General features: G+C 42.1%; 1 protein-coding gene and 1 long non-coding RNA gene across 3 annotated transcripts; both read left to right on the top strand.

Annotated features, from left to right (window-relative positions):
- The first annotated feature begins 7,600 nt into the window (after nucleotides 1–7,600).
- LOC117465247 (zinc finger protein 436-like) lies at nucleotides 7,601–11,901 on the top strand. 2 transcript variants are annotated; one of them, XM_034108183.1, is made up of 3 exons: nucleotides 7,601–7,898; nucleotides 8,836–9,155; nucleotides 9,408–11,901. In XM_034108183.1, exons 2-3 carry the CDS (start codon nucleotides 8,918–8,920, stop codon nucleotides 10,700–10,702), a joined length of 1,533 nt encoding a protein of 510 aa, XP_033964074.1. In that variant the 5' UTR covers nucleotides 7,601–7,898; nucleotides 8,836–8,917; the 3' UTR covers nucleotides 10,703–11,901. The 2 variants fall into 2 exon arrangements, with proteins under 2 accessions (XP_033964074.1, XP_033964075.1); XM_034108184.1 differs by having other exon boundaries at nucleotides 7,601–7,782.
- A 9,453-nt stretch (nucleotides 11,902–21,354) lies between these two features.
- LOC139435840 (uncharacterized) lies at nucleotides 21,355–22,201 on the top strand. The gene is made up of 3 exons (XR_011645046.1): nucleotides 21,355–21,471; nucleotides 21,743–21,930; nucleotides 22,093–22,201. It is a non-coding gene; the product is annotated as an uncharacterized lncRNA (long non-coding RNA).
- The last annotated feature ends 3,122 nt before the right edge of the window (nucleotides 22,202–25,323 follow it).

The following is a 25,323-nucleotide window of genomic DNA, read 5'->3' on the forward strand; positions in this document are numbered from 1 at the left end:
GAGGATGTGCTGGATATGCCCATCGTTCCCGAGGGAATTTTCGGCTCCGCTCTCGCCTCCATGCAAAGGAGGTGTGAGACGAAAAAGAGGGAGGACGAGGCACTCCACCTCTGCCTCCCTCGAAGGGTCCAGCCGCTGCTTTCGCAGCAGCAGTCCTCTGCCCAGGCTGCCTCGAACTCTGCTCGGTTTAAAACACCGAAGACGCAGAGGCAGCAGCCCACCCAGAGTCCCCAGCCCAGGCTGGAGACAAGGGCAAGCTGGCCTAGACATTTTCCGGCTGCAGCTCAGGCTCAGCCAACCCAGAATTTCGGCCAGCAGTTGAGGAAGAAGAAGCGAGCGGCGTGACAGCCCCTCCTTCTTCCCTCCGTGAATGTGTTCCCGCCGCCTCGAGAGATGCCTAAACACCATCCTCAAGTCCGCACAAACACATCTCACACGTTGATTGATACCTCTGTCATAAAACATTTGCCGCTGACGCATCCAGGCTTCAGGCCGAGGGCGCAGCTCAAAAAGATGAAAATAAAACCAATAAACAGCCCGCACATTTTTTTTCTCCTTTTGAGAGCAGCTACGGTATCTCTCAAAAGGCGGATTATTGACGGGTCTGTGAAGGCACCACCGCCATGCGCAGTGCCGGCTGGAGCTGTAAAGGCAGCACCGGCACGCGCATGCGCAGTGCCGGCTGGAGCCATAAGCGTGACATCTCAGCTGGCTCTATCCTTAGATAGATGCATACAGCAGGAGATACTCACGACATCTGCCTGGGCGTCTCAAAACAGTTACACATTATCTGTTTTCACAAGCCCAGAGAGAGTCAACCCATATTCTGGAGAGAGCGGTTCTCTCTCTCCTAGAAAGAAGGGTTTTATCTATAATGCCCACCGAGCAGAGGCAGATTACGCAGACAAATGTCCTCGTAAAGCACCCGCTCAACATGGGTCTCATAATAAAACTAAACCCCGCGCGCCACGGCGTGCGGAGAGTATTGGTTATTATGTAATGCTTAGTGGCACTACACCCGACTTTTCTAGTGCGGGACGCGCCTACGGGTGCTGTCCTTTCACGGAAGGTGGTCACCACGGACGCATGTCAGACAGGCTGATAGGGTATTTACGAAGGTCGCCCGGTGAGAGGTCCCTAGAGCAGAGACCTCCAGCGGGCGCACGTAAATCACCCGGAGCTTTTAGCGGTGTTCCCCACCCTAAAACGCTTCCTGCCTTCTCTCAGAGGACACCATGTCCTCGTGAGGACAGACAACACGATATCGTGTATGAACCGCCAAGGGAGGTTGCGTTGTCTCCAGTCACACACACTGGCACACAAACTGATCCCTTGGAGCGGCAGACGTCTCCTCTCTCTGAGAGCGACACAGGTACCGGGAGTGATGTACCTCGGGACAGAATTACTGTCCAGAGGTGCACCACTCTATAGCCGCGTTCACACTGCGGTACTTTTCCCACAAAGGTTCATGCGAACTTAGTTCATGCGAACTCTTTAGTTCGCATGAACTAAATACAGATCGCGTTCACACCAGAAAAAGTCCCTGGGGGTGGATTAGGCAAATGAAGCCGCTGACGTCACTTCTTCTTCTTCTGCTTTGGGTTTACTGGCAGGACGCAAACCACTTCACGGCGTATACTGCCGCCCAAAGTCCCCGGCCGACAGATGAGAACGCCGACACCTCCTCATCTCCACCGCTCCCATGTTTTATTTTGTGTTGCCATAAGTGAGTCTCTCTGCGTTTCTGCGCTGGGCTAATGCTAATGCTAATAATGCTAATGCGAGGATAATAAAATGGCGGCTTCACAAAACTTTTACGGGGCGTGGTTTGCAATCCGCCCAGCCAATCAGAAATATAGCTCTTTTCTCAAAAAAAGAGCTGCTCGAAAGTCCCTGCTCTCTAGCAGGGACTTTCGAGGGGGTAAAAAGGTTCGCATGAACTACTTTTAGTACCGGCTCTTTTTGGTGTGAACCATAGACTGTATATATAAATGGACGTAGGGTCCGTGACGTCAACCATAGGATTCTGCAGAGTTGCCGTGAAGCCCTTAGTAGGCGGAGTCGGCCACTAACGGCTCAACAGTGACGTCACTGTTCAACTCCCGCCTTCTCCAGCCTGCTCCAAATAAGGGCAAAGAGGCGGAGCCGAGGCGGGACCTGCTGCCACCGAGCTGGAAGTTCCAGAGCTAGCTGAAGCTACCAAGCTAAGCTAACATGCTCCCCATCTGCACACTGCCGTCGCATTTTACGTTTCTAAGGTAAGCGGCCTTGAAACTATTCAGCAAAACTATAAATAATAATCTAAGTTATTGAGTTTTTAGCATAATACTTCAGAATCTTAAAACCCCTTAACGTTTATATGCAATTGTGCTAAATTCAACACTGGAATCAAGCAAATATTAATGTTTGCATGATATTAGTTATTTATATTTTGATATCACTTAACTATACGTTTAATACATTTAAGTCAAGCTAAGGTACATGTGATGGTAGCTAGTTAGTGCTCTTACCTATGAGGCCTCCTCCAAACAGCATAATAACCAGACTGTATCATTAAAACTAAGTACCAGTTCTAGATCCTTGACTTTAGACAAACAATTCAAAAGACAAAATGTATTTAAAGACCAATCTTTATTTGAAGGTGCCTCTTAACCTGATATATTAGTTATACAGTAATAGTATTGACTATCTAAAAAAACAGAGCAACTCAACAGTAAACTTTATGTTTCTTATTGTCTAAAGCATTTATTATTTTCATTTTCCCCCTCTCATATTCAGTGTGGAGGATTGAGACAGCGTGGTGTCCAGAGAGCTGCAGAGACTTCAGGGAGAAACCTCCGTGTGATGGACGTCCAGTCTGTTGGTCTGGAGAGGACTGAGGGTCTTTCCTCAGCGAGGAGGACCAGGCCTGATGGAGGAGCCCATGCTGGGCAAAGCTGATACCAACTGCACAGGCCTAGTCTGTCACGTTATTTGACTAAATGTGTTTACTTATACATTTAATAGGTTTACACCTTCTGTCCATATGTGCTTTTTATTTAAAACATTTGATTAACTTTTGGTTCACATTTCAATAAACTGTATTTGTATTTGCAATCCTTTTGTCCATTATTCTTACTGAACATGTAAGAATACACATTCACATTCACATCTGACTGAAGATTGGCCCCATCTATTTGTGACGTTGCAAACTCTGCGGTACAAAGCACAAGTGATGTGAAGCTCATAAAGTGAGGCAAATAGAAATAATCAGCTGATGGAGTGTAGATGTGGAAATAGCTGCATTCGATGAATGTCCTGTACTGAAAAATCTCATAATATCAGCTTTTAACGTTCCTCTTGGATGTTCTTCTTGACCCTCAGAGAAGGAGAACATGTCATGTCTTTCAGGCATGTCCTTTCCTAACAAAAATGACAGGAAACATAAAACTTATTATTGCAGAACAAGTGTGTTATTTATGAAAGCGGTGTGTTTGTGTGTTTAGGGGCTGTAGATATAATTATTTTGTAATTGTAATGTTTGTTTTGTTTTTTAACAGTGAGCAATCAGATTATGAATGAACAGTATGAAGTTCATCAACATTGAAATATATGTTATTATCAAAATAATATTTAACTGTTACAAAACGTAGTGCAACTGTAGAAGCTTGCTCTGTTGTCTCACTGAAAGAATAACTTATTGAGAGACAATATTGAGAGATAAATAGTAGCAGTTCTCACTGTGTTAAATATCTTTGCCTTCAATACATTAAATTAGAAAGCTGACAAAGTCATATTGCTAAATATCGAAATGTAACTTTTTGCATGGAATAAACCCTCAACTTAACTGATGTGTAGGTGATCTAGTATTTAGTATTGTTTAATGGAATGTATATCAGTGTATTCAAGTCAATACTTAATTTATTTAAACCAATATCTTTCTTGATTCTTTGTACAGTATGAAAAAAGAGTCTTTGTACCTGAGCTGAAGTTCACTGCTGTGAGGAGTCCAGTTCTGTCTCTCACTCTCTGGTCCAGCCTGTCTGCATCACCTGGACACCTTAAACAAACAGATATATATGTAAAGTACCATGTGTACAAACAATATAACTGATTCTCTTCTGTTGAACATGTTGGATTGTGTATTGTCCGAGTCAGGGTCCTTTTTATTTTACTGTAACTTTGGAAGTTGTGTTACCAATGCTTACTGTTTATTTGATACCCATTTGGTAATGCAATTAATAAAAACAACAAGGTTTGTGTTCATTCTTCAGATGACTGTGACGTTAAGGTGTAAGCTCGATAATGAACTCCAGCTCAATAAACCATATTGTAATATCTAAGTAATCATCTTGAAATATGACATTAATAATTGTAATATACACACATCTTATTGTGAGGTTGATTTCACATACACTACTTCGACATTAGCTTGTCTACATACTTGAGCATAGCCAATTTAAATTAACCTTAGATGCATCCAGTTCTACCTATATAATAAAATATCTCTAAGTTACAAGGATGTAACCTTATTTTATTAACCTTTATCAACAGTATTATCCCACTTAACGCTTAACACTTGTCTATTTCGTTTTAACCTTTATATATACAGTCTATGATTATAACTTGGAGGCTACGATTAGCATCGTTAGCACCGACGTAGCTGATTAAAATCATTAACACATAAATAAAGCACTCGAATTTTACTTTACTTTATGCACCGTCTGTTTTAACCGCAGAACGAGTCACAATAGTCCGATATATAAGCATGAAGAACAAACAACCACAGCCGGCTTCAAGTTGTGTTCCCTGGATGAGCTGAGCAGGCAGAGTCCCTGTAGCTAGCTTCACGGAGCAGGTAGCAGAGAGACAAGAAGCTAACAGCGGCAGGCACTTGACAGAGCCGTCACTCATTGTGACCACGCCCTAATTTATGCACAAACTTTAAGACCTAATATAAATAAAAGGGTCGTGTTAGAAAACAATTCACTCACAGATCCATTATCATGAAGGTGGAATCTAACTATATCGATAATAAAAATGTATGGAGCCAGGGCTAGAAACATGTTTTTTTCTGCTGTAAAGTTGGGCATTTTAACATGGGGGTCTATGGAAATTGCTCCTTTCTGCAGCCATCGCCTATCGGCCAATATATGAACTGCAGTGTGTGGCACTTCCGTATTGGCTTCCCGGCTCTTCCCCAGAGTTTGCCGCTTGGTGTGAATGCGATCATGAACTAAGTTCGCATGAACCTTTGTGGGAAAAGTACCTTTTCAATGTCCTGTCGGGGTGATTTTATCATCTCTACAGGACTTGATCGATAAACACAGAGCTTTCTCCACGATCAAGGTGTACCTAGCTGCTATTGCGGCATGCCATGTGGGCTTTGAGGGTAAGACGGCTAGCCAACATCCTTTGGTCTGCCGTTTTATGAAGGGAGCTCGCAGGCCCCTCCCTGTCTCCAGGTCGCTGGTGCCCTTATGGGACCTGGCAGTGGTTTTAAATGGGCTCAAAATGACCCCATTTGAACCCCTGGAGGGAGCTGACATGAAACATCTGTCACTCAAGACAGTGCTGTTACTGGCCCTGGCATCCGCCAAGCGGGTCAGCGATATTCATGCACTGTCTGTACGTCCTTCATGCACTCAGTTCGCCCCAGGGCAAACGAGAGTGTTGTTGAAGCCCAACCCTGCATTTACACCAAAGGTGGTTGGTTCCTGTACCCCAATTGACATTGAGACATTTCCTCCGCCGCTGGTTTCCTCCGGGGAGCAGCAGCAGGATCTGTTGTGTCCAGTCCGGGCTTTACACACATATATGGACAGATCAAAGGAGCTTCGTCTTAATGACCAACTCTTCGTGTCCTAGGCTAACCCTCACAAGGGCAAGCCTGTTACTAAGCAATGGCTCTCCCACTGGATTGTGGAGGCAATTGCTTTGGTCTATACGAGTTAGAATTTGCAAGCAACTTCGGGTCTGCGGGCTCACTGGACTCGGGCCTGGCTACATCCTGGGCTTTGTTCAAGGGTGTTTCCATCCAAGACATCTGTGCAGCGGCGAGCAGGTCCTCGCCGCTTACTTTTGTCCGCTTTTACAGGCTAAATGTCTCCGCTCCAAGTGTGGCCCGAGCAGTGCTGGGCACCTTGTTGAGTCGGGACTCTACCTGTTAAATTCTGGTTGATCGATGATTTTCGAGATAAGCTCGTCTGGCAATACGGGAGCTACAACATCCCATAGTGAGACATCGAACGGAGTGTTATGAATGAGAACTATAGGTTACTTACTTAACCCCAGTACTCAGAGTAACATGAAGTGAGATGTCTCACCAGACGGCCCTCCTTGCTATGGTGAAGCGAGAAGAGGTGCTTATTTTGAATGACGCATGCGTTGTGGCGCAAGCTACTTATAGGGGGTGATTTCCCCTGACGCTGACGTCAAGATCACCAGCCAATCAGGATTGGCGTAATGAGATTGATGCTTCTGTTTGCTCCGCGATGAGGCGCATCCCATAGTGAGACATCTCACTTCATGTTACTCTGAGGTGTGGGGTTACGTAAGTAACCTATAAATTATGATGTCATAATAACATACAATTGTATAAAACACAATTTGCTTACATCTTTGTTCTCTTTTGAGAATCAAACAAAACAGATTTCAATAAAAAAAAAAAATGCAAACAAACAAGTGAAATGAACTAAACTGCTGAATTGCTTTAAATTCACTGGCAGGAGCGACAAGTGAGGAGGAGCAAAAAGTGAACAACGAGGGAGAGATTGAACAAAGAGACAGAGTAGAGGACAGAGAGAGTAATGAACAGGAAGAAGACAGAGAGACTAAAGAAGATGGAACAGAGGGTGCAGGTTATGGAAAGGAGAGAGACATGGAAAATGAATGTTGACAATGTTTTGTGATCATTTTAGCCTCTTCTGCATGTCCAGATCATTAATAGTAACAATCAACTGATTCTTATGATGTATTACACTTTCAAAAAGAATGTATGCTGACATTGTCAGGCCACTGACATGGTTTGAAATCGATATATTATCCAATGTGTGACCCCCACAGGACTTAAAAAGCACCTAACTAGATCATGAAAATCCCAAAAATCTCTGTTGCTCTCCCATTTTTCGCCGGACGTTTTTCCTTGTACGATGTGAGGGTCTAAGGACAGAGGGTGTCGTTTTTTCTCATACTGATATTCTGCACAAACTGTGCTGTTGTATTTGCTGTAAAGTGTCTTTACTGTAGGGTATTTTTATTATATGTACAGCACTTTGGCTCGACCAAAAATCGTTTAAAAATGTGCTATATAAATACAACTTGATTCGATTCTGAAGTGAATTACCTACCCTACCTTTAATTCAAATGCAAGATTAGTTGGCTTTAAGATGAATTAGAATAAGAATATTAATTGAAATGTATATTGTAAATAAATGCATTCATGCCAGAGAACCCAGAGTATTGAACTTAGTAGACAACTATCTTTTATACCATAAATGGAAGTTTAGTGTTGGCCTGCTGATTGGTCAGTATTTGAACACCTGCTTCTAAAGAGCGGTGTGCTCTCAGTTGAACAGTAGATGGCGCTAATGTCGTTACTACGCCTACTATCAATGGCAACCCTAGAAGAAGAAGCTGGAGCCTCTGCAAGCTAACTGAAGCTAACCGAAGTTAACGCTGTGTTTTGAGCATTATGACGTTGCACACCATATAGCTGGCTAGTTAGCTGTGGAGCGTTTAAAGCCCGGGAAACCAGGGGCACCATAATAAACTAGAAATATCAGTGTACTGTCATGTTCTCTCGTAAGTAGTTCTCCGCTTAGTAGCTCTTGTATGACCTAGCTGCTAAGTGAGGTAGCCTTCCTCGATTACAACAAGTGCGCTAATGAGACAGTGAGCTAACAGAAACAGTCAGCAGGGTAAGCTAATGTACCTGTCAGTGTTTTACTCAGTGTCTGTTCAGGGTCATATTACGTTGTCACTCCGACATGTAGCTACAGCTTTATTAAAAGTCTTTGCATTATTTTGTCCTTGGTTGCCACTAAACGTACATATAGCTAATAACCGTTACAGCATGACGTAACCTGTACATGGTTTCTGTATCCTGAGGGATACATTTATCTTACAGGCTGTGTCCATGTATAAAATGGGTATAATAATAGTGTAATTTGGGTGACATATGGGGTAATATTGGTGTTACATGGGTTTAATATAGGTGTATTAACAGTGTATTATGGGACTAATGACAGTAGTATTACAGTGCAATATGGGTGTAATATTGGTGTAATTACAGTAATATGGGTCTAATGCAGGACATAGCAATCAATTGATTTCCCAAAAATATCAAATGTTCATTGAAGGGTACATTATTTTATGAATTCATATTTTATTCAACCAGAAAATAACAATAATAATGTACCTATCTAAAGATCTCTCTACATAATCCCAATCAGTGTATGTGGGTGCTGCTCTATCTATACATTATATTTATAATATATAATGTAATATTGAATAGGTTTTTATAATAAAAGACAAGAAAACTGAGCTGCGTTATTTTCTATTCATGCAATGAAAACAGGTCATTCTTGACTTTTAACACTAGTTTTAACTAGTTTTAACACTAGTATTAGTTTTTGTACTTAAGGAACTCGATTCATCTCAAATGTGAGGACATAGCAAGACATTCCTATCTCTGTTACCCAGAGCACAACAATTCTTCCAAGAGCTTGTCCCAAACAAAATATGTAAATGTTACTGTCACAGAAAGTTGAGAAATGAAAACACATACATTTGAGTATCTCTTCTTAATTATCATAATTGTTTTCAATAAATGTTCTGTTTTCTGTCTGTTTGCAGACATGGCCAGAGCAGAGTAGGGTCGGAGGACACAGAGAGTTCAGGAGGAGCGACTAAGAGCAACAAGAAGGCTTGAGGCCTTATGTCTACTTCACACACACACCCGGACTCTCACTTTGGAGATCACCTCAGCAGGGTGAGGGCAGTGAAGATGGAGCAGCTGAGAACACTGGTCAGCGAGCGTTTGTCTGCAGCTGCAGAGGAGATCTTCAGGATTGTAGAGAGGACAATTGTTGAATATGAAAAAGAAATGTCCTGTTCAAAGTGGGTGGTGGACAGCCACCGCAGACTGCTGGATGTCGCCAAGGCACAGAGTGAAGGTGGGTTTAACAGAAGGAAATCATAACACGAATCATGTGTTACGTTTTCTGTGATAGAGTTGTTTATTATATATTTATTTGAATGGACTACACACATTTACTTTTAAGATCCTGCTTATAAACTGCTTATTTTGAGCCAGTCAACATTTTATAAAAATGTCTATATTAGAACAGGAACAGGAACTAAAAATAAAACGAATGGTCAAAAGCAGTAAAATAAATGTTGTTTTTTTCCTTTCCTTTTTTCTTCAGACTCTCTCCAGATGTCTGTCCCAGATGTGCGGCTTCAGCCTGCTGCCAGTGTGAACGTCAGTGTGTGCTGGGAGGAAGCAGTAGAAGCCACGTCAGAGCAAGCTGAACACCGTCCAAACATGAACACTCATTCAGGCGGCTCTCCTTCCAGAGAAAACGATAATGAGATAGAGGTGGATATTGCAGACGATGATGTACCATCGTCTTCTTGGAAGACGGAGTGTGACCCGAACAAGGTCCTCGGCGTGAATAAATCATTCAAATGTCCAGTTTGCATAAGCACTTTTTCTTCCAAGAAGACGATGGTACGTCACTTAAAAAAACATCCACGCGACGGTTCATCACTGTACCAGTGTCAGATCTGTGAGCAAAACTTCTGCCACAAGTCTGAATTCTTCGCTCACAGTAGAACACACCAAGGCCCCAAACCATACCAGTGCCAAGAGTGTGAGGAAAGTTTTGACGAGAGGGATAGTCTGCTTGTCCACAGCCTGAAACACACTGAGGAACAACCAAATGAGTGTCTCAGTGAGAAGGAGGAGGCAGACACTCACCTCAGATCAGTGACAGCTGCTGGTGAGATTAGAGAGTTGAACTGCACTCAGGATATACCTGGCATTAAGACTTTCCCACTAACCTTCTCTCCCTATGATCAGAGTGAGTTTGATCAGGAGTCTCTGCAGCCCCTGTGTCTCTACCAAGTCCAGAGTCTGTGTGATATGGAACAAGACTCCTCGGCTGCAGGAACAGTCAATCACATCAAAACTGAGCCGGCTGATGGAGTATCAGACTGCATCACTGATGGTCAGTTGCTCCTTTCAGCGAACCAGAGCCAACAGGGAGAAGATGAGCCCAAACATCTCAACAATAGAGATATTCAGCCGAGAGGACCTTCAGGGAAATCCACGGAGCTCATAGTTCAGTTTGAAGAAGGAACAGCAGAGAAACCCTACAAGTGTCCGTGTTGTGCCAAATGTTTCTCCTTGCATAAGACTTTAATAAGACATGTAAGGATCCACACGGAGGACAAACAGTACCATTGCCAGTTTTGTGGGAGGAACTTCGGTCAGAAGTCAGACCTGGTCAATCACACCAGGATACACACAGGAGAGAGACCATACAAATGCCCAGAATGTGACAAATCATTCACCCAGAAAGGAAACCTGGTGATTCACATGAGGAAACACACAGGGGATAAACCTTATCAGTGCCTGGAGTGCAGCTGTAGCTTCAGTCAGAGGGCGTCTCTGGACTACCACATGCAGAGCCACACACACTCTACAGATCGGACCTGAGGATGGCCATTCAAAATAAACTCTTTTTTTGGCAGTGAGTGTATATTCACTTTGCATTACATAACATTTAACAGACACTCTTATCTCTAAATGACTTGCATACATTTCAATACTGTAGACATGTCTACAGAAGCAATTTGGGGTTAAGTATCTTGCCCAAGGACATTTCTGGGATCAAACCATTGACCCTCTGATTGCTGGACAACCAGCCTGTGGTTTTATAAAAAAATGACGAAAACTCGTTTTTTTCTGTCATGTGCGCTAACAGCTACTATGGGACGTCTCTTGGATTTCTTTCACAAAACAGCATATTAAGCAAGCAGGATATTTTGTATGACACTTTTCATTTGCCACTGAGGATTTCAATAAAACTTACTTTGGGATCCTGCTCATGTGTTGGTGGAAGCAAATCAGAAGAAAATGTCTTGGCCAAACAATCAAATCAGAAAGTCTGAACGGTAACTTCCTACCAAAGGAATTATCTGACCTGGGCCGACCCTTTTAATGAGGCTTTGACTTTATTGAGGCCTTAACTCATGATGCGGACACTGAAGTATTGCTATTATCGACGTGTGCATAGACTACTGGCACTAGTTTCTTTGTTTAGGCCTTGATTTGTACATGTTTCTCAGACTCTATTTGCTGGTTTGCTATGCGTCTATATGTTTAACAGTATTAACAATGATTTGAACCTTAGTCCGATGGAGGTTCAAGTTAAAAACGCCTGCTGTTTGTTTGTCTGCATGATTGAAGGAAGTTTTCTCTTTCAGGTTAATCTTCAAGTCAGCTGTTCCTGATATTAAATGAAATAGCAGTTTATTGATGGTCAGGTTATGGGATTGCCCTGTGGCGAAACTGTTTTAATGTTCCCACGGTCAGAAACTAATGGTCAATCTGAACATTTTACCACTTTTTCATTTAATTAAAGTTCTTGTCCTGTTGCTTTTGTTCGAAAACACAAAACTCATGATCTGTATAGGAAATATATTTCTAACAAACCAAACCAGTGTTTCTGACATTATAGGTGCTGTTACGTGTAAAGTATGGTTCTCGACACCACTGTAAATAGTTAATGTCAGTGTTCCTGAAAGGTTTTTAATGTGATGAGTTGGTTCCCAATTAAACATGTTTTCAGAAAAATAAAGTCAGTGTTAATTTTGAAATGTTGTTTAAATAAAGAAATCTTGGTATTAATAGTTTATGTTTTGTATTACAAGCTGCTTTAACCTATTATCTATTCTCTTATATTCTCTGTTTTATATTGCTATGAAAACATCTTCAAACAACAGTACCGTTGACGGATCAATACGTCTGTTACGCCCCTGTAACGGGTGTGGATGAAGGATAGAGGCTGTGCTCTGGAAGCAGATACATTAGCTGCATGTGTGTGTTGTATTTTATGCACTTTTTATTCTCCCCAAACCTCCTCGTCGCTTCTGTAAAGAATCCAGTCCAGGAAATATGTGGTGTCCTCTAGACACAGAAAGGCAGGAGGCGTGCCTGTCAACATCACTGACGTCATGTCATTATTTTCTGCAGACCTGAATTCAGTTGTTGTCCACTGATTTCTGACAGTGAATAAAAATAGCTGAGCAGTGCAACAATTGGGTGAGAAAAGTGATTTAAGCTAAGATTAAGATAAAGAAGCAGCACCTTGTGAAAGGCCTTTGGACCTTTGTGCAGAAGCATGTGTTTGTGTAGGTAAAGAATGGAGAAGAGACGTATAGTTTTGTTGCAGGCCTTTATTTTTATTTTACAAATCCCTGTCGAGTCTTAGAAATGTATATTGTGTTCACAGGTATGTATTTTTTATAATGTTTAAAAACTGTATGTTTTTTAAATTATTAAATGTAATGAGAAATGTGTTTCTACTTTAAATATCAAGATGACAGTTTGAAACTAAGCTTATGCCTCATAGTGTGTGTACTAGCTAGTGACACAGACTTTTCAGTTGTCATTCTTCAGAGTTTAATTCAAAGTCAAAGATGCTTGATGTTTTGGCATGTAGTAAATTGTTCACATTATATTAATAGAAAGTCAGAATATAACATATGATCTTATTGCCATAACCTTTTATCCACGTAAAGGCAACATTATTGCTCCTGTTATAAGGCCATACGGGTTTATGAGCATGCCTGATATATCCGAGTAATTTACCAAATGGCTATAATACCGAAAGATCCCAATTGATTTTGGACTTGAGAAAATCCTGACATTAAAATGTGCAGAAAGTGAGAAGGTCTTTGAGCTTTCATATGTACTGTTTCTTTATTAATGTGTAAACATTGACATGGACTGGAGTACAGTCTGATGATTTATTAGCAGATCAGGTAAGGGTGAGTGTGTGAGTTTTCTTGATAGATTTGTTTTTGGGTTACTATACTGTCGGAGGAGAATCTCGGACTAGGCTAGTTGAAAAAGTCTGGACCTCCTTCTCAACATTATAACTTATTAACTTTCTTCGTGATAATGCAATTCTAATGGGTTCTGAAGAAATCACTGGAGGCAGACAGAGTTTGGTACAATATAACTTTTATTATGTCAAAAGATATAATAGACAGGGTAAATGTTCACAAAATCAGAACCCCGAAGGCATTTTGTGTTTATTTATGCTATACAACATTTTTAGGGGTATTAAGGGGTGCTGCATCCAAATCTGCCGTACAAGAAGCTCAAACATTTCCCAAAATGCCTCAAAATTGAGAAATCCAACATGGCCGCCACCGCCAGCCTGAAATCTATTTTAAGTATATCTTTTTGACTAAACAAAGTACAAACTTGAATTAAATGTGCTTTTGTAAGTTCTCCTACATGGGCAATCTGATGCCATGTTCAGATTTGAGATGTAAACTGAATTAGATCTCATATATATTGCAAAAATAGTAGTTTTGAACTATGAATAATTACTCAGCTATTATTATTATTATCAGGCTACTTTTACTTATTTTGTATATTGTTTTGAGGTTAAATGTTTCAAATGTGCTGTGATGGAACCTTTGCCTTCCCCACTGTTGTCAAGCGAATGCTTCATATCTCCAAATCAATGGAACAACAGCATGTCATTCTGACAGTGGGCGAGGCACTTTATCCGAAGTTGACTGAAGTGGTCAGTAGAAGAATACAAGGACGTGCTTATCCCTTGCCTTGGAGGCCTTCACATGGTCATGAACTCCTGGGTGTGATAGGACAACACGTTGATTCTGGCCTGAGCGAGCTATGGGTCAAGTGTGATCTGTTGGGAGCAAATGCTGCTCAGCATGTCATGGCAGGAAAGGGGTATGCACGTGCCATAAGGACCCACAAACTTACCCTACAGGCTCTTTGGCAGCTACTGATCCCACGGCTTTACACATATCTGGATGGGGTTGATGTTACACTGAGAGCTGAACTCTCAGATCTCTGCCAATCCGTAGATGCTGACCACATCGCGCAGATGGTCGACAAACTGACTACAGACAGATTCCAGCAGCCCAAGAAAGAGTTTGCTGCATCGCTTGCAGTTGGTGACCGAATGCCGCATTCTGGTGGGACTACATGACTATGGTCAGCATCGTACTCTGCTTCACAAGAGCGCAACGTGATGGATTGTGGGATCTCCACCTGTATGCTTTCAAACGTATGCTGCCCTTCTTCCTCAGGTACGATCATATAAACGACGCCAGATGGGATACTGTCAGGTGGCTGAGATGTCTGCTCTCCCACCAGAAATCCTCCTTGAGTTTCAGAAAGGCAACTTCGTGGTGAAACGCAGTGATCGACGCTTCAATCAGGTTTCAGCGGATCAAAGTACCGAGTGGCTAAACGCTATGGGCTAAAAGAGTGGAGGCTTAGTGGGCATCACCAGGATAGCAACATCCCTCAGTAGATGGACATTGTCGTATAATCTGAGAACAGTCATAGCTTCTCAGACAAAAGTAATGCTGAGACTGACAACAGACGATGAAGACGATGAGTACACTACACACACACTGAGTGCACACAGAGTAGAATGGAGAGAGATGACGGGGATGAAAGCAAAATATGTGTATCATTGAAAGAGCACTGTGTGTTTCAAGATGGTGGGGACACACTCAAGAACATAACCAACAAGGACGTGGTCACACCGGAGATTCAAGAATCTCTGCTTGGTGCAGAACACCTTGGAAAGGCACAAATGAAAGTGTTTGTGAACCTCCAGATAGTGACCAACACTTGGGACTGAAGTCGCCCATTCGAAAGAACAAAGCCAAGACATTTGCCTCTTTGTATGAAGTCGTGCAACTTTCCAAGAACAAGCAAAACATCATCAAAGTGGACAGGCAGATTCTACAAAGGCTAGTCACAGCTTGCAGAGCAGGTCGTAAGGTAGACCTGGAAAATGTCCTCCAGTATGAACTCATGCCCATCCCGCCATCTCTGGCCGCAACTAACGGCAGTCTAAATTCCACCAACAAATCTATTTCAGCAAATATACTGATAAAACATGTCCAAACACCTGCAGATGTGCTCCTTCAGGAACCCAGCTGCCTGGCTATTGATGGCCAAGCACTTGCAATGGCACTTGGGAAGCCGCCTGACACTACAACATCATTGTTACACTCTGCCGATAGGAGAGGACGCTGGCGTGGTTTGTTCGCCGCTTCTCCTATCCTACTTTCAGTTCGTGTTTGAACATATTTGATCTGATTTTTCTTTATACATCGGTTAGCTATATATAACATCTGTCAATATTGGCTCCAACTGAATCGCTACTTTGTTCAAGTAGTTTTCCGTTACCTATTTGCTTTTTCCTGCGTAGGCTACCGGACCATAGCGTGCTAGCCTGTTTGCTACCCGCCTCCAGCCGTTGGCTACTAACATTGGACACCCTCGTCTCTGCACAACCAGTGGCGGAGCTGGGGGGTGGCTGGGAGTGGCCACTGCCACCCCAGCTGAATCCTGGCCACACTCTTGGCCACCCCAAACACCCTCATACCACGGGGGCCCAAACTATTTTAGAACATTAAGATTAAATGTTTTAGTAACCTTTCATCATTCATCAAGAATTAACATTAATAGGACGTTATATTGATAATGTACTCACTAAACTTACAATTAATTTAACTTATTTTCTTCCAAAAGTTAATTATCCAAAGCCTCTGTACACCCCCTTCTATTTACATGTAATGGTTTGGTCCTGCCTCCAAATGCGGTGCAGCACCGCCGGCACTTTCTAGCAGAGAGTGAGAGCATGCTAGGAGCAGGGATGCTAGTAGCCTACTTACGTGTGAACCATGTCTCAACGACTCACAAAGTCAGGCTTTCAAAAGAGAAAAGAAAGGAAAGAAATACAAGAGAGAGGGACTAAAGGGCGACAGTATGTCACCCAGTTTTTCAAAGAAAAGGTGGGTGTGGTCTATGAGAGGTGGAAATGCGTCTGTTAGCTACGCGTAGTCCATTGCAAATAATAATTGTTATGTTTTTTTTTTACTAAGCTGACATTAAGTACTGTTAATATCTATACAGGTTTTTAATGTCACTCCTCTTTCAGCTGACATTTAACAAATGCAGGTACATTTTTAGCAGCTATTCATACTAAATCAGTTGTCCCTCCCCCTGGTGCCAGGACCAACAGATCCATCTCTAGACTTAGCATAAGTGTTATATTTTCACAGCTCAGTGTCAGTAAATATTGTGCAGTTAGTATTGGACTACAAGATAGATGCAAGCCTGTACAGGTAGAGTTATTTAAAGCATAAATGAGTGGGTTGGGTTCTGGAGGTGTGGTTACAGCAATTGTGCTTGGTTGGCGTGGCCGTGGCGTGACCTGGTGGTGGGGCTGTGATATATTTCCATGGGGCCCAAAATCCCTGGCGTGTATGCTCCAGAGGGTAGGACCTATAACACATTTACTACCCAATAGCATTGTGAGGCTGAACAAAAGGACCTTTTGACTATGTAAATGTAGTCTTTTAAAAAAATAAACATTTACTGACTTTTTTAGGATAGCTTCAAGTAATGTTGTAAAATTACAACCAGGGGCCTTACAGGGTTAAGGGCTATTGTTTGTTATTTACTTCAATATGTTTATTCTTAAACTATCATTTAATTTAAAAACTCTTATTTAAATTATGTGTGTGTGTCTCTGTATTCCTGATGATACACTGAGAGAATGAGCTCATAGGTGACACGAAGGACTCACAAGAACTCAGATGCACGATACGGTTGACTTCAAAAATATCTTTTATTTATAAAAGAGTTTTCAAAACAAAAGATCACTAGGTTCAACTAGGCTGCTCAACAGATCACTAGTGTTCACAGACATGGACTCGACGTGGAGACAAGACGAACCGACAAAAGGAGAGCAGGGCTACATATACACACAACGGTTAATGGGGCACAGGTGAAAACAATCATGAGCAGGAGACCACAATAAAGCTAGCAGGTGACACACAACGACAGGAAGTGTAGACACCTGAAAAGCGAGGGTAGAGTCAATATCAAAATAAAATGCAAGGCCACAATAATAAACACAAAACAATAAACTAAAATAACTCTAACGCTGAAACCTTACAATAGGGCTGCTGATCACCATAAGCTAAACAGTCTGTATATTGCATTACATTTGTATGTAAACTTTGTTGATACTTTGCCAGCGGGAATACGAAAAAAATAGTTAGATATACTGAATATTATTTGATCTATTCCACCACTTAATCCCAAATAATGTAGAGGTGTGTTGTAGGTGCCTTAAATAACCCCTTATTTTCTATATATAGTGAGATGTATTTTTATGTTCATATTAGGGCTGTCAAGTTAACGCGTTAATAACGCACAAATTATTTTAACGCAATTAACGCATGTGCATTTTTTGTCCTCGGCCACCCCGTAGTTTCACAGCGCATCGAGTTTAAAATACCATCTACAAGCTGATGCTGACAGCCCCTCTCCTGCCGCCGGCTTGCAGCAGACCACACTTCCACGCTCACCGGCGCCCTGACTGGCCATCGGGAGAGACCTTACGTGTATTGTTGTTGTTAGCATCTGGTGCTAGTTAGCTGCGCTAACGGATATAAGGAGCTGTTTAAATGAAATCAGAGGAGCGACATTTCGCCGACAACTGCGCCGAGCACTTGACTTTATGCAGGAAGCCAGACAGTGGGACATTGTACGAAAAGTCAGCACACTCAGCTCGGATAGTGCGTGCAACATGATCGCAGCGTCCAGGCAGCTCCCGTTCGAGCATATGCCTTGAGTTGCACATAGCTCCAACGATCCATCACACAAACACACACACCCACACACCCACCCACCCACCCACGCACACACACACACACACACACACACACACACACACACACACACACACACACACACACACACACGCACGCACGCACGCACACACGCACACACACACACACACGCACACACACACACACACACACACACACACACACACACACACACACACACACACACACACACACACACACACACACACACACACACACACACACACACACTGTATTGTATGTATACAGGTTTAGAATCCTTGGCTTGCTTTTTCCTGAAGAGTGCTCCCTCAATAATTTCAGGGCTTTCCTTCCATCCTCGGCGGCATCATGTCTTACCAATGACAGGCTCTTATCATCCAGGGCATTCACTAACTGTGCACAACAGTCTTCATTTTTTCTTGGATCTGCAGCTAATGCGGCTTCACCCGTGGGCACTCGCAAAATAGTGTATTTTAGCTTCAAAATGTGCAAACGGCTAAGGAATCTCGTCTCCCACAGATCATAAGTTTATCTTCTGTTCCATCGAATAAAATCTGCTGGGGTGTTCCTGCTCCGCCCATTTTTTACGTTGCATCCACGTTAACACGTCTTCTCTTTATACAGTTCACTTATCTCCAAACATTGGCTTGTAGAAACACTGTGTCTTCAGTTTACGCGGGAGTCTCTCAGCGCCGTCTTCATCCAGGTCCCACTAGTAGCTCGTTCTTCTGTTACCTTGTTGCTCTAGACTGGCATTCCTGGGCCCATAACCTGTTAGGCGGAGTGCGTTGCGGTGGAGATTTAATAGAACTCAGTAGTAGACAGCTTTCTTTAGCCTTTATTAGGCATATTTTTTTATATCGTGGTAGGAGAGATGCGGTTGTGCTGCCGCTCTGTTTTCGATCCAAACAACATCTGAGAGGCCACAGGTAGTGCAAGGCAGAGCCAGAGCCATTTAATAGAAGAGTTACGACATCTCCGTTCACTCCAATGGACCACTTTTTTACAGCAATGGCGGATCGTGGAGCCTCTCAATCGTTCCCCGGAAGTTAGCGCCAAGGCTGGCAGAGCTGTGGAGTTGCAGCATAATACACCGTTCGTGACGGACTTTTAAAGGTAAGAAGAAGTTTAAAGATGTATATTGCGGATATTATCAGTACATCTGATTCAAATGAACATGTGTATTAAAGGATATCAGTGGATTATCCCTAAATTAGTAGATTTAGGGAACGTTTACAGATAACAGATTAAGCTAGCATACCGAAGCAAGTTAGCAACACACGTTGAACAGCCTTTTAATTGTAAATTCCGTTCTCTTAATGTCATTTCGTCCAACATGTTGAATTAGAGAAGAGGGGCTTCTAAACGGGATTGTATGCGGGGGTGGAGGGAGTTAAATATTAGATAAATATAACTTTGGTGCGTGTAAGAGTGAGTGTTTTTAGCAGAGCCATATTGTGTCCTTGTGATTCTGTTGATTATTACCTGTCTGTATAATGTTGCAGCCCAGCTGATTCTGGATTGATGGCAAAGGGAGAGGGACTTAAGTGAGAGTGAAAACACAAGGTACGTTTAATACTACTGTTTTATATAAGTAAACACATTATCTCCCCAAGGCAATAGGTGTGCTATATAGGTGTGTATAACCCTTTCTCCTGTCTGTTGCTCCCTCTCTCAGCACAAGAACCAGAGGGGGATTCAATGGAGCCTGAATACCTGCACTGAGACCCTCACCCTGAGTCTCAACTCTCAGTGTTTTTCAAGCCTTTCCCTGTTTTTTTGTATTAAACAAAACATTAAGCTTTCCCAATGGTGTGGTTTTCGTTTTGTGAAAAAGTGCAAATGCAGTGTTTGTATATAAATCACATATTTTGTTGCTGTTGGTCGTGAAATTGCTCCTGCTGACTTGAGCCAGCCATTTTTTCCTCCGCTCTGTGTCAGTGGGGAAGCCGTACATTCGTACTCCTTTCTCTGAGCGATTTGAGCATCCCCAGGCAGCACAGCAAACCAGGACAACACGGAGGAAAAGGCACCGACAAACTGCATGATATGCTCTATGTTTATTGAATTCCATGTATTTGCAATGGATGTTCCTAAAGCAACACATTTAACATCATCATCATCATATCCTGTTGGTCTCCTGTCCTTTCTGAAAGCCATAAAGACGACATTAGTCATTTAGATAACTTGTGTCCTCAATTACCATGGGATTACTGAAACTACCATGAATTTAAGAAAATGGTAGAAATTAATCCAATCTGAATTTTAAAGCATTACTTTAGATCCCCTCCCTCTAAATGTATCAATAAACATTAGAAAGTGATGCTCCTGACTACCATACAAGTTTAAGAAGATAATATTGGTTTGAAAGAATTCAAAGCTATAAATAAACAGCAACAGGCTCTTTAACCAAGGCACTGTTAGTAACATGTAAACTAGTTGTTCACACTAATCCTAATATTATCACTTAATATTAGCAAATTCGATTTTATTTTTGAAAACATATTGATGTAAATACATACACATATCGATTTGTTGTATAAATATTGCAAATCAAAACCTTTATTCACTAATAATTACCAAAAATCGTAGTTCTTGTGTCGTAGTTCCGGTGTCGTAACTCTTCTATTAAATAGCTCTGGGCAGAGCTGTCACTACCCGATCCGTCACCCTGCCCGATCGGTTCTGCGCATGTGCGAGAGGGTCCGCCATGTTGGACAACTCCGGACGGCAACACCAGATGGACACTTGACACAGTGGCTTTTAGCAAAGCTCAAAAAGAAAAACCGAGAGAGATGAGTTATTGTTATTACAACGTGACTTCACTATTATTTAACAACTATTTTTATTGGGTTCTTTTATTTGGGGTTAAGTACATTGTCAGAATAAGTGAGGAATGAATTTAACTTCTGTTAGACAGCCATATGCCATACATTTTTGCATACATTCACAGTAAATATTTATTCAGTATGATAGCTGTCTAACAGAAGTTAAATCTATTTCTCACTTATTCTGACAATGTACTTAACCCCAAATAAAAGAACCCAATAAAAAGAGTTGTTAAATAATAGTGAAGTCACGTTGTAATAACAATAACTCATCTCTCTCGGTTTTTCTTTTTGAGCTTTGCTAAAAGCCACTGTGTCAAGTGTCCATCTGGTGTTGCCGTCCGGAGTTGTCCAACATGGCGGACCCTCTCGCACATGCGCAGAACCGATCGGGCAGGGTGACGGATCGGGTAGTCACAAGCATAGACATATAAAGAGTAGACGCCGCATTGGCTGCTGGGGCGCAAGAAATACGGCCGCCATCTTGGACCGGTCATCCTACCCATAGACATATAAAGAGTAGACGCCGCATTGGCTGCTGGGGCGCAAGAAATACGGCCGACATCTTGGACCGGTCATCCTACCCATATTGTACAGACATTCTACCCATAGACAGCAGAGGTTTCAAGATGCCAGAGCACTGTGCAGCATATTGCTGTGCAAATCGGCGGACGATTGCGAACAGGGGTCGGGGGATTACTTTTCACAAGTAAGATTCAACATTATAATTGGTTGTATTTTGTAAATATAATATTATTGTACTGTATTGATGTCCGCCAGCGAAATCGTAGCCAGCAAACATTATGTTCATGGCCAACTGAGACTTTATAAATCGCTGCTGTAACAAGTGAATTTCCCCGTTGTGGGATGAATAAAGTAAAATCTAATCTATCTAGGAAGAAGAAGGAAGAAAATAAGCTTGACCTCCTTCTTAAAATGTTTTTGTGTTGACTCTCAAATCTCCCGTTTTTATTTTGAAGGTTTCCCAAAGACAAAGATATGAGAAAGAAGTGGGAAGTTGCTTTGAGGAGGGAAGGGTTCACTGCAAGCGAGTCATCCGTGATTTGCAGTGAGCATTTTAAGCAGGACGAGTTTGACAGGACAGATTGTCCGACTCAGAGATGGTGTTATTCCCTCCATCTTCAGCTTCCCGGTTCACCTCCAAAGAGTAGGTGTATCATCATAAGGTTATTAGCATTCATAAATGTAAATATTCTATTATCAATAACAGGGCAGGGTGTGTGTGTGTGTGTGTGTGTGTGTGTGTGTGTGTGTGTGTGTGTGTGTGTGTGTGTGTGTGTGTGAGAAGTATTCTGCTTTTTCATTTTAGCCAGAAAAGGGCAGGACTACGTCTCCTTCCAGAAAAGCTGAAGAGAGCCTGTCTGTGGCCCCTCAGGACGACCCAGAAGCTTCAACCTCACACTCACAACCTCAGCCTAATGATGTGAGTATTTCTATTTTCAACATCATTCATAATGGTCCTAGACAAAGTAAAATCTCTATGTATTATTGTTTCTTCATTTTTCAACTTATTAAAATAGCTGAGTATAGGCCTACACAATATGCTTCTCTATCATATATAGACCATTAGTGTTTTTTTATGTGTGTGTGTATATATTATATATCGTGTGTCTTTTGCAAAATACCTATCATACATAACATAGGCTATCAAATACCAGAATATTCTATTGCTGTTAAGCCTACTATGAATATTAAAATACGCCGAATCATGTGTCCGGTATCATGCCTACATATATGACGTTTGCAGAAAACCCCCCCCCGTGAAAATCAGTTTTGTATTCAGCGAGTTATGATTGATAAAATGCGCTGACACTTCATTGCGCCTGCCAGACAGATTACACTGAGTGGAGCGGGTGACCGGTCCAAGATGGCGGCGCCAATAGGCAGCAGCGGTCGATGCGGCGTCTACTCTTTATATGTCTATGGTCACAAGAGCTATTTAATAGAAGAGTTACGACACCGGAAGTCCAAAAACGGTTATCGTCACGTGGTTCATGTAGACGAGGGATCGTTCCCCGGAAGTTCATGGCGGGCAATGTGAATGCATTGATAACAGGAGATAGAACTACGATTTTTGGTAATTATTAGTGAATAAAGGTTTTGATTTGCAATATTTATACAACAAATCAATATGTGTATGTATTTACATCAATATGTTTTAAAAAATAAAATAGAATGTGCTAATATTAAGTGATAATATTAGGATTAGTGGGAACAACTAGTTTACATGTTACCAACAGTGCCTTGGTTAAAGAGCCTGTTGCTGTTTATTTATAGCTTTGAATTCTTTCAAACCAATATTATCTTCTTAAACTTGTATGGTAGTCAGGAGCATCACTTTCTAATGTGTATTGATATATTTAGAGGGAGGGGATCTAAAGTAATGCTTTAAAATTCAGATTAGATTCATTTCTACCATTTTCTTAAATTCATGGTAGTTTCAGTAATCCCCTGGTAATTGAGGACACAAGTTATCTAAATGACTAATGTCATCTTTATGGCTTTCAGAAAGGACAGGAGACCGACAGGTGACTATCAAAGGACTAGCAGCAGCAGCATGATGATGATGATGTTAAATGTGTTGCTTTAGGAACATCCATTGCAAATACATGGAATTCAATAAACCTTGAATAGCATATCATGCAGTTTGTCTGTGCCTTTTCCTCCGTGTTGTCCTGGTTTGCTGTGCTGCCTCCTAGTCTCCACCATGGTTTGCTGTGCTGCCTGGGGATGCTCAAATCGCTCAGAGAAAGGAGTACGAATGTACGGCTTCCCCGCTGACACGGAGCGGAGGAAAAAATGGCTGGCTCAAGTCAGCAGGAGCAATTTCACGACCAACAGCAACAAAATATGTGAGGTAATTATATACAAACACTGCATTTGCACTTTTTCACAAAACGAAAACCGCACCATTGGGAAAGCTTAATGTTTTGTTTAATACAAAAAAACAGGGAAAGGCTTGAAAAACACTGAGTTGAGACTCAGGGTGCAGGGTGAGGGTCTCAGGGTGCAGGGTGAGGGTCTCAGTGCAGGTATTCAGGCTCCATTGAATCCCCCTCTGGTTCTTGTGCTGAAAGAGGGAGTAACAGACAGGAGAAAGGGTTATACACACCTATATAGCACACCTGTTGTTCATATTTTATATACAGTATGTAATGAGTATAACATGTCCAGTAAGTATAAAGTGTTTCCTAATACTGTGTATTCAACCACTATGGAATATGTATGTGGGCAGACAACACTGAGATGTTCTGTGTGTGAAGTAACCTCAAGTCACTCCGCAGGCACATTTTGATGCAGACCAGTTTGTCAAGACAAAAAAGGGCAAGACTAGGCTGAGAGCAGAGGCTATACCCACCATCTTCGTGCATCGCCCTGTGGTCAAAAAGAGAAGGGTCCCTGCACCACGATTCACCCCGGGACCTGTATCTACAAAGCCCATAGCTCATGATCACAGCTATAGTGTGAAAGGTGACACAGGTATAATAAGTATGAACTCTTAGTAACAAAAGTAATATTTGTTATTTTTAAGTGGTATAATATTTTAAATGTTCGAAAATTTACAGTGCCATGTCTTCTACTTACATTAGTCTCAAAGATTGAGGGAAGAAGGGATGAGGAGACTGAGAGAAAGGAAAGTGAGGGTGAAGAAAGAGAGGCTAGTGAGGAGAGACAGGGAGGGCGGACACCACCCACTCAGCCAGCAGCCAGTCAGCATACGAGGGAACCAGCAGCCAGTCAAACAGATCTATTACAACAATTAAAGAGAAAATTAAAGAGCCAAGAAGGAATCGCCAAAAAAGCAAAAGCTGCACTAAGAAAAATCAGGAAGGAAAATGCAGCTCTCAAGAAAACAATGAAAATAAGGGACAAGAAATATAAGAAAACGTTTTCAAAAGACCAACTGAAGGCATTAGGCAGACTCACCACAAAGGGGATGAAATGGAGCAATGAGACAATTAAGAAGGCTTTAAAAATTCGCTTTGGGTGCGGACCAACGGGTTACAAAACTCTGCAGGAATTGAAGATTCCCCTTCCAGGAATAAGGACACTGCAAAGAAGGATGCAATGTGTTAAGTTTGAGCCTGGTGTGTTGACAGAGGTCTTTGATTTCTTAAAATTGAAGGCAGATAGATTGACAGACCTTGAAAGGGAGTGTGTGTTGACCTTGGATGAAATGGCAATCACACCAAGTGTGGAGTTAGACATGATTACAGGCAAACTGTACGGTGATGTGACTTTACCAGGTCACACAGGGGTGGCAACACATGCTTGTGTGTTTATGTTGGCTGGAAACACAACACGGTGGAAGCAAGTAGTGGCATATCATTACACTGGCAATTCTACCAATGGAGCAGAGTACAGGCCAATCATTATTGAGGTAATACAGAGGGCAGCATCCATAGGGCTACATGTGCTTGATGTCACCACCGACATGGGTAGCCCTAACCGAGCCATGTGGAAATCCTTTGGGGTGGACCAAAATAAAACATCGGTGCCACATCCAGCAAAACCAGACAGGCAGCTCTATTTCATGCCC

The sequence above is a fragment of the Pseudochaenichthys georgianus genome, chromosome 19, assembly GCF_902827115.2.
Source record: "Pseudochaenichthys georgianus chromosome 19, fPseGeo1.2, whole genome shotgun sequence".
In the NCBI taxonomy this organism is placed as follows: Eukaryota; Metazoa; Chordata; class Actinopteri; order Perciformes; family Channichthyidae; genus Pseudochaenichthys; species Pseudochaenichthys georgianus.